This window comes from Anoplolepis gracilipes, chromosome 4 (genome assembly GCF_047496725.1).
Source record: "Anoplolepis gracilipes chromosome 4, ASM4749672v1, whole genome shotgun sequence".
Classification (NCBI taxonomy): Eukaryota; Metazoa; Arthropoda; class Insecta; order Hymenoptera; family Formicidae; genus Anoplolepis; species Anoplolepis gracilipes.
In genome coordinates, this window is record NC_132973.1 from 16,007,310 (window position 1) to 16,017,932 (window position 10,623).

The following is a 10,623-nucleotide window of genomic DNA, read 5'->3' on the forward strand; positions in this document are numbered from 1 at the left end:
GAATGTTCTTATTTTTATCCTATTTAAGGGGATACCGAACTCATTTTTTTTATCGACCGAACCGATTATTTTTTGGGCACCGAAATATTTATTTGGTTGCAAAGAATAAAAAATCCTTTTCCACGATTAAAGTACACATAGAAATAATGCATGAACATTCCGATTTTTACGTAAAAGACAAAAAAAATTAAAAAATTAAAATTTTGTTATCGACTTTTGACGTCACCTCATAACATTTATTTAATATAAAAGTTTAGCAGCTTATATGTACAAACTAAGAAATGTTCATGCTAGAAATTGCATAAAAGAAAATAAATGAACCTTTAAAAATGAATTTAGAAGTCTAGTATAACGAATTTCGATGTCCAAAAATTTTCGTGCATTTACACGTGCGAGATCGAGGCAAAAGGATAAAATAGAGTCGTAAATTAATTGCCTCATTTCGTGATGGCGCTACGATCTGATTCTTGTCGCGTGTAGAATATTATACGTCAGCATACATGTGTGTGTGTGTGTGTGTGTGTGTGTGTGTGTGTGTGTGTGTGTGTGTGTGTGTGTGCGTGCGTGCGTGCGTGCGTGCGTGCGTGCGTGCGTGCGTGCGTGCGTGCGTGCGTGCGTGCGTGCGTGCGTGCGTGCGTGCGTGCGTGCGTGCGTGTGCGTGCGTGTGTGTGTGTGTGTGTGTGTGTGTGTGTGTGTGTGCGTGCGTGCGTGCGCGCGCGCGCGCGCGTGTGTGTGTGTGTGTGTGTGTGTGTGTGTGTGTGTGTGCGCGTGTGCGAGTGTGTGTGTGTGTGTGTGTACATATACTGATATACATAGCCTAAAAGTATAGACCGAGCAATTATCTTTATTTGAAGAGTAGGGGTAGGACTTACGTAGAAAAAGACAGATTGAAAAGTGTGACCGTGCGTTCTCTCTCACTTGTTTGCTGGATGAGAGAGAAACGCACGATATCAGTACATGTGTACCGCCGAGTAAGTCGAGTCGTACGCTCATGCGTATACGGTGATGTCGAACCAGCTCACGGCCAGTGTGGCGATACGGACCGGGTTTTTCGCGCATGCGCAACTGAAATGGCGGCTAAACAGTGGCGTATCAATGTAGCGGCATATGGGCGCGAAAGTCTTGGCGGGCGGGCTCAGCGGGTTAGGCTAGTAAACACCAATTGATATGAATAATTCGTCGGTGTTAGTGAGTCGTCGTCGGTATCGGTGCTATTACGAAGAGGAAGAGGTAAGAAGTAAGAAGTAAGAGGTAAGAGGTAATATTATTTTTAGAACATATTAATATGGATTCGGACGTAGCAAAAGGAGCAACTAAAAAACATAGGATTAGAAACTTTTAAATTTTATGGCTAGATGAAAATATTTTTAAAGGATGGTTCACTCCTCATCCTATCGAAAATAAAGCTTTGCACTGCTGTTGGGTAGAAAAGGTTGTAATAAAAAGAAAATGAAAAAGAATAAAAAATAAAACAACAATTGAGAATTTGAAACTGTATTTACTTACTTTGAAACTCAGTAATTAAAATAAAATATTAATGAACAGGCGAACAAAAGTAATAAATTCTATATTATATAAAAAAAGAACAAAGATAAACTGGCTTGATAGAAATTAAAAACTGTAAATATAACAGTAATATACGCGAATATAAATTATAATGTCTAATCTTAATCACTAATAAAATAAATGCTTTAGCAAATAACAGATTGTTACCATATATTATATGTAAATTACTTAATAGCTGAAGAATTATATTTCTCTAGAAAATAGTTAAATCTTAAAAGAAAATGCTATAATTGTTTGTGTTGTCTTCAGACAAGTAAAGCAAAAAAAATAAGGAATAAAGAAGAGTACAAAAGAAAAGAAATTATCAGCTTGAACTCGATCGAAGGTGTACTTGTATAATATAATCATTAACATTCACACTATGTAGGTTCGAATGCACTGCTATGATAGTGAGCCTTACAAGCGTGAGAGAGACAGTGTACTCTATTGTAACAAGAGAGAGTCCGGTTGAAAAGTCAAAATGAGAGTCCACCCTTGTAAGCTCGAATGCAATTAACTATGAAATGAGCCTTACAAGAGTGAAAGAGATGGTAGGCTCGAGCGCAATCGAGAAGGTGAGCCTTACTCCGAGAGTGAGAGAGATGGTAGACTCGAGCACAGTCGAGATGGTGAGCCTTACCCGGTTAGAGCGAGAGAGAGCAGAATATCCTTAGCGGATATCGTCAGTCTTGCGATAAAGCAATGAACTTTGAGTAATTGTCACACTTATCTCGTAAATCTCATCCAGAGAGTGTCCGTAAGGTCTGTCTAGCAGCCGTAAGCTGGGCTAGGAGAGCTCCCCTGACCTTCGGACGAACAAAAGTTCTCACAATTTTCTGTGTAGACCGCCGCCGGGTGTGGTCACGAACAATCACTATATACAGAATTCGGAAAGAATTCCTCCTTCTCCTTCCGAAATGTTTCGTGGTGGTAGCAAAGAAGAATCTTCAACAAAGCTGTATCTTGATTCGCATTCACTTACATAAGAATATCATTATATACGAATATACGCAGAAAACTCAGACGAATTCTAAAAATGGCGATCTCTCGGGTTAAAGACTAAACTCGGTCTAACTGCAAAGTCGGAAGCGTCAGTGAGGCGAGGTGGGGGCGAAAGCTCTCAGAAGGACGAGGACTGCGCGCGCAACGGTGCAAGGCCCCGCTGCATTTTGAAGTGGTGGCGCAGATTTTAAACAACTGCATGCAACAAGACCATCAGGTGTTGCAAAACGGATTTAATTAAACATTCAGAAACACTTAAACATATCGAAAAAATAAATTATGGAAAACATAATGCGACTAAAAATACACCTACATTAACTCATAAAGATAAAGTTAAACGCGCAGAAATTAAGTTAGCATCTTTTTTTGCCGAACATAACGTTGCTTTTCGAACTGTTAATCATTTCATTCCATTATTAAAGGATATTTTCTCAGATTCTGAAATTGCACAAGACATTTCACTTGCTCGACATAAGGGCGCAAATATTGTTACAAAAGTAATTTCAAAACACGAAACCAAAAAATTTGTTCAAAATTTGAAACATCGTAAATTTTTTGTTTTACTTGATGAAAGCACAGATATTTCGGACACTAAAGTAATGTGCGTTCTTGTATGCTATGTTTCACCGTTAAATAAAAAAGTTGTAATGCAATTATTAGAATTATTATGTTTAGATGCTACAGATTGCTCCGCGGATAAAATTTTTGAAATGTTTAAAGTCTTTAAAAAAAAAAAAAAATTCCCATCGCAAATATTGTCGGAATGGCATCTGATAATGCATCAGTAATGATAGGATGTAATAACTCTTTTATGTATCGCTTAAAATTAGAAGTACCGGGACTAGTAACATTAAATTGCATTTATCATTCCTCCGCGTTGATAGCAATTAAAACTTGCGAAAAATTGCCTTCATGTTGCGAAAATTTGATTAGAGGGGTTGCTACTTATATTTCGGGCAGTGCAAAAAGATCTGCAATTTTAAAAGAATTTCAGGATTTTTTTAATGTACAACATAATAAAATATTAAAACTATCTAATACTAGATGGCTTAGCTTACACAATTGTATTGTTCGACTTCTCGAGAATTGGGAAGTTTTAAAAAATTATTTTCTTTTAGCTACAATAGAAGATAAATAAAATCTGCGGAAGTCATTTTAGCTCTATTAAGTGACAATTCAATTAAAGCTTATTTATTGTTCCTAAAATATTCATTAAATTTTTTTAATAGCTTTAATGCTTTATTTCAGTCGTGTGATGTTTTAATTCATAAATTATATGAAAGTAGTCAAAAATTAATCCGACAATTTGCTCAAAATTTCATGCATTTAGATGCTCTTAAAGATATTTCTAATTTGAATGTAGATGATCAAAATAATATAAAACTTGTAGAAGATATTTATCTTGGAACCGAATGTAATAAATTTTTAAAAACATTATCTTTGGAATGCGCAAAACAAATTAAATTACAATGTTTAAATTTTTATATAACGGCAGTTCAAGAAGCGTTTACCATATAAAAATAGTCTTTTTGAACAATTAACTTTTTTGGAACCAAAAATTGCTCTTTATAAAGAAGGTCGAGATAAAATAAAAGATTTATCTTATATTGCTGTGCGAGTAGAAAATATCGACGTAACAAAGTTAGCTTTTGAATGGCAAATTTTGCCATCAAGTTTTACCATTAAACAAAAAAAAGAGTTAGCTTCTTTACAAATAGATATAATGTGGAAGAAAATAGTAGAATGTATAGATATATCTGGGAAAAAGATGATTCCAAATTTAGAATCTTTAGTCGAAGTAATTCTTTCTTTTCCTCATTCAAATGCTTAGGCCGAACGAATTTTTTCAATAGTAACCGATGTAAAAAATAAAAAAAGGAAAAAAAACGAATATCTAATAATACTCTTTCCGCGATTTGTGTGGTTCGGTCTTATTTTCAAGCCGAAAATATTAATTGTGTAAACTTTAAGGTAGACGCTAGACATTTAGAACTGCATAACGCACAAAATTTATATGGAGAACAATGCACACCTAACCTGATGGTACTTAATAGCTTTTATTTTATTTTTAAATATTATTATTTAATGTAACATCGAGTCACACATCTAGCCGATATCTTCTTGATGCATGTTAGTCATATATTTTTATTAACATGTTTTACTTTTCAGAGTTTATTATTATTACGTTACAATATATTGTACCTGCATTAATGTACCTAATGTAAAAACTAAAAACCAAAGTTTAATGTGCAATACTATTTTTAGGTTTGTAAATATATAATTATTAGTAATTTTTGTTATTTAAATAATTATAATTATTTGCGTTTTAATTTTATTTAGTTTTATTTGTAAAATTACTTATTAAAACATGTTATTTTAGTTTATTATTGATTTAGTTTATTAGTTTATTATAATATTTATATATTATTACAATTTTCAATATTTTATTTATACAAGAAATGTTGTAATTTTGTTATATTTTTACTTGTGAGAATACTAGTAAGGTTTTTGGCAGTTTTCCTTACTCTTGCAACAAATGTTAGTATTCTATGTAAGATTTCTGCCTAATAAAGTATTTTATTTTGAGTTAATTAAAATGTGTTCTATGTTTTAAAGTTATTTCAGCACTCTTCTTTCTTTTGCAGCTTTTCTTTATTTTATTCTACAATAAAAACATATTTTGTTAATTATATTTATATGTATATGTGTATATATACAGGGTGGACCATTTTAATCCATCCAGTCGAATATCTCGAAAACCAAGCCCGGGAGAGAAAAATGTTTCAGACAAAAGTTGTATGGTTTCGAAGAGGCCATAAGATGGTACCATTGGTTTGACCTTGAAAAGTCATTTGAAGGTCACGTGAAGGTCACTTCAAGTTTTTTAAATGGAACACCCTATATATTTTTACATATTCTTGTAGCTCATCTCGAGAGCTTTCCAAAACACTTATGACAAAGTATTTTTCATTAAGTATTTTTTGAGTTATAAGGCTTCAAAGTTGCAGTATTTTGACATAAAATACAAGATATTTCGTAAAATATTCATTTTTTGATTATCTTACTCTAATACTTTTATGCACCGAATAACGAGATGAATCAATTGGCATTACAAGAATATGTAAAAATATATAGGGTATTTCATTTAAAAAACTTGAAGTGATCTTCACGTGACCTTCAAATGACTTTTCAAGGTCAAACCAATGATACCATCTTATGGCCTCCTCGAAACCATACTTTTGTCTGAAACATTTTTCTCTCCCGGGCTTGGTTTTCGAGATATTCGACTGGATGGATTAAAATGGTCCACCCTGTATATATATATATAATATACAATACCAATTAGTTTTAAGGCAACACGTCGTTTTAGTCGGAAATGATCTTTAAATTCTTCATCAGTTAAAGAATCGACCACATCTAAGTAGTTTTCAATACGATGTCTTTTTCGACCAGCTGTTAAATATTTTAATAATGGAAATAATATATTTTCTTCTTCACTACTAGATGAAAGGTTGGTTGTATCATCACTGCTTGACTCTTGAAAATCATCATCACTTGTTGAACTGCTACTTGTATATAAATTTACAGTCTTCAACAATTCTAAAACAATTCTATTGTCCTTATTCATCTATGAAATATTACCCACACAGCACATGTACATTCTGAGAATGTTCGGAGAATATCGTAAAAGTATATTACGTATATTCTGAGAACGTTCGAAATACGTACTGCGATATCCTGAGTACCCAGATAGCCAAATGTTCCGATTTTGCAATCATGTTGCCGATAACCGTTGCAGCAACTAATTTTGAAAAACTAGGGACAAGGTGCGACAGCATTATGTTTGTCGGGTTGAACTCATGTGATTTCTAATTCTCAGAACAGCAAACTGATAGCAATATGGTAATATCAATTGCTGTCAGCAAACAAGAGATTTGACAGCAACTTGATGACAACCTATATTCATCGATTTGTCATTTGTGGTTAACCGCATTGATAATTTGGCGATAATTTTTCAGGGGATCAATCATGTAATTTTTGTTTTAGTAAGACAAAAACAAAAAAGTTAAAAATTCATATTAATTAAACATTAAAGGATAAGAAATTTTAACTTTTCGTTTCTACCCAGACAACATTATGTCGTCTTAAAGACGTCTAAAAGACATCCTGAAATTGCTAAGACATCTTAAAAGATTATCAGAAACACGTAATATCAATTGCTGTCAGCAAACAAGAGATTTGACAGCAACTTGATGACAACCTATATTCATCGATTTGTCATTTGTGGTTAACCGCATTGATAATTTGGCGATAATTTTTCAGGGGATCAATCATGTAATTTTTGTTTTAGTAAGACAAAAACAAAAAAGTTAAAAATTCATATTAATTAAACATTAAAGGATAAGAAATTTTAACTTTTCGTTTCTACCCAGACAACATTATGTCGTCTTAAAGACGTCTAAAAGACATCCTGAAATTGCTAAAACATCTTAAAAGATTATCAGAAACACGTATTTATGACGTCTTTAAGACGAATAATCTTTACTTATTCGGGCAATCTACCCGAAATGTTACAATTTTATTTATTTGGATAGAAACTATCCGAAATGAAATTGATCGAAATGGTTGTTACAATAATCTTATTAGTCGCGATTTTATATATTTTTAATAATTTGAAAATATATTCGGCTCCAATATTACAAACATGATAAGATATACTCGGCAATGTGAGCCCATGCGCGGATGTTGATGCGTAAAGAAACTGTGTAAAGAAACTGCGTAAAGAAATTAATTCTTTTCACGAAAGAATTTTAATTAGTGCACAGAGCACATATTTAGATTCTCATTTTTGAGAATTCTAAAAACCCCTCTATACCCCCGTAAAGAGATGTAGACGAGAAAAAATATCAGGGCGAAGTCGCTGAATCGGGAATTGAATCCGAGTCTTTCGCTTGCCGGGCGACTGCTCTTACCACTGAGCTATTCTGAATAGAATCTAAATATGTGCTCTGTGCACTAATTAAAATTCTTTCGTGAAAAGAATTAATTTCTTTACGCAGTTTCTTTACACAGTTTCTTTACGCATCAACATCCGCGCATGGGCTCACATTGCCGAGTATATCTTATCATGTTTATATATTTTTGGTAACTCAATTTTAAATACGAGATAGATACTTCATGCAGCGCTGCATAGCGGTAAGAAAATGAACATTTTTTGTCCGAAAAGACATTTTTTAGTCATCTTTTTACTTTGTTGGGAAAACAATTATAAAAAGATAATGAAAAGATATCTTTTTTAAGTTGTCTTTTCGATAAAGCAAAAAATGTATTATAGACATTTTTCAGATATATTATAGACATCTTTCAGATGGCGTCTTAAATTAAATGTTTTTAGACGTCTTTAAGACATCTTAAAAATGGCGTCTTAAATTACAATGTCTTTAAGACGTCAGAAAGACGTGTTTTGGTCAAGTCTTAAAGGCGTCATAAGAAAGACGTCTTTAATACGTCTTTAAGGGTCGACAGGACCGACGAGCAAACTCCGAATTGATATTGGAGATCTCGCGCGGTGGCAATGCGAAATTCTGGTTTCAAGATTGCCAACGCTTAAAAATGAAATCTGAGTTTCATGTGGAGGTGTGTGTACGTATACGTACAAACACCACTGTATTGCTCGCACGGACACATATAAGATAGAAAAGGATCGCGCAATCGCGCTGTTCTTGTTCCTCCTCAAATATATCGAATTATCGAGATATGGCCTGAAAATCCTTTCTGGCCTTTCGTAGCAGAAAGCAGTAATGCAACAAGACTAACGGGCGCCCAGTTTTTGTAAATTTTATATTTACATATGTAAATACCTGTATATATCTGTCCAAATTGTAGTTAAAATTACATGTATGATAAAATATTGTATGATGATAAATAGTAAGAGTAGGATAATAGGTAACAAAATGAATTAATATACAATACGTAAAACACGGGTCCCTATTAGACTTGGCAATTTACTGCTTTCTTGCTATCAATATACTTTATGTCAATATACTTTATTATCTGCACGATAGAAAGACAAGAATAATACCTATATTTCATATTTACTTTTGATTATAATGATATTGTGTGCCAATATTTACTCCACTAATAGCGTTAAAATATTTATGAATAAAATATATATATAAATATATTATTGAGTACAATACATTACCTTTTTTTTTTTAGGGGAAAATGCTTTATGCATACCCCACCGGCCGTTCCGGCAGGGTTATGTGGGACTCGCACCCACTAAAAACCCTTTTTAGCGCTTATCTAAGAAAATTTTTTGCGCCACTACTTCCCAAGTGATTCAGGATGTCATTGACCAATATAAATAAAAATTATAATTTAAAAAAATAAACTATTTTTAATTTAATTATAAAATACATTTATATAAAAATTTTTTATATAACAATTTCATTTATTATCGCTCAATGACACTCTTTCTTTTTCTGAGCCGCTTTCTGTGCTTCGATGACATACTGTGGTTCCCGAATTGACATATTTCTTTTCGCTCTACTATCAATTATTTCAGGAACCAGGCAGTCCTCGTAAAATCGCTTAAGCAGTGGTAACATTTATGATTCCCAAAATCTGTCATCACGCTCGATAAATGTATACTTCAATCCAAAGGGTGTCCACACAGCAAAAATACAATATTTTCTTTGCGTTATGTGGAGCTGCCCTTGTACTTGGAAGTAGTACGTGTGTCTTTGATTCATACGAGTGTCATCCATTTTATCAAATATTCGATGAACATCTGCAATCTTATTGAGCATTGCATCGGTGAGGGACACTTGCCGCGCTGCATAAGGACATTTAATCTCAACGATAGTATCGTCTCCGATAATGCCGTCAGGCGTTGCAGCAAGATATGGAATTTCTTCATCAATAAATAATCCACAATCATTTATTTCTATTCCCAACTCCACCTGCAATTGCTCTTGTGCCAATATTTCTTTCTCTTTACCCCTTTCAACAGCCGCATTCGTCAGTCGAAGAGGATAAAGAATTGCTTTAACAAGATTTTGGCACGAAGTTGTTTCTCTCCTGCTGCAAACTTTTCCAAAGTTTGAAGCAGTGAGGAGATTTCGCCGTATGTTGTGCCACTCCGGGTTTTCATGCTGACCCCGTATAGCACATTCCAATACAGCACGATTGCATTGTTGATCTTTTAATATTTGATAATGATTAGATCTCAGCTGTTCGTACATATGATCTTCTATATCTGGTCGTTCCGCGTTTGGTCCGTAATCTTTATCGGCCGTAAAAGTTTTAGCAAAATATTTTGATGTACGAATAGAGAGACCTAATTCTTTTGACGCATGCGCGCGTTGCTGATAATTTTTATTTTTTAAAATATTTCTATTTTCTATTATTAGCGTTCATGCAGGTGATTCTTTACCTATTGCGTGACAGTAGAACTCAATGCTTGCCAAGTATTGAATTGTACCACGGATGCTTTCACGCGGGTTTCATAAGAACCTCTTCTTGCAAAATGAATACGTTTGCTGCCAATGAATATACTAATAATTCCATTGCAACTTTCCACGAAATTACTAGTAAATTGATATAGCAAACTATCAGCATTCTCTATAACACGTTTCATCGCAAATTCAATTTTTAATAATAATCCAGCCTTTTGTAATTGGGGCACAAGATTTTCTTCACCTTCTTTTCATTCTCCAGTACAAAAATATTTAAGGGAAAAACAACCTTTTTATGCTCACCAAATACATGGCTGGGTATATTTATTAAATCTTTAATTAATCCTGCGACCTTTTGGCCCCGGGATCCTTTGCAATTTCGACGAAACGTTACAGCCTTTACTACAGCATTCCGAATTTTCATCACGCTGTTTGTAACTACTTTTTTTAATTTAGAGATATTTCTACCACCACTACTACCCGCTTCGCGTATTTTATTACACATATTGCGGAGAAGATGATTTGTGCATTCAATCTTCTCCACAACAATATTCGGGTACGGTGGAAAATCTCTCAATTTTTTCAATACATTACTATCTCCATCACCAATATATTT

At 33.6% G+C, this 10,623-nt stretch overlaps 1 protein-coding gene and 1 pseudogene across 1 annotated transcript; one reads left to right on the forward strand and one right to left on the reverse strand.

Annotated features, from left to right (window-relative positions):
* Positions 1-1,285: 1,285 nt before the first annotated feature.
* Positions 1,286-3,685, forward strand: LOC140664551 (protein FAM200C-like; annotated as a pseudogene).
* Positions 3,686-9,158: 5,473 nt separating this feature from the next.
* On the reverse strand, positions 9,159-9,794 carry LOC140664552 (uncharacterized). The gene has a single exon (XM_072889726.1). It carries the CDS (start codon positions 9,792-9,794, stop codon positions 9,159-9,161), a length of 636 nt encoding a protein of 211 aa, XP_072745827.1.
* Positions 9,795-10,623: the final 829 nt, after the last annotated feature.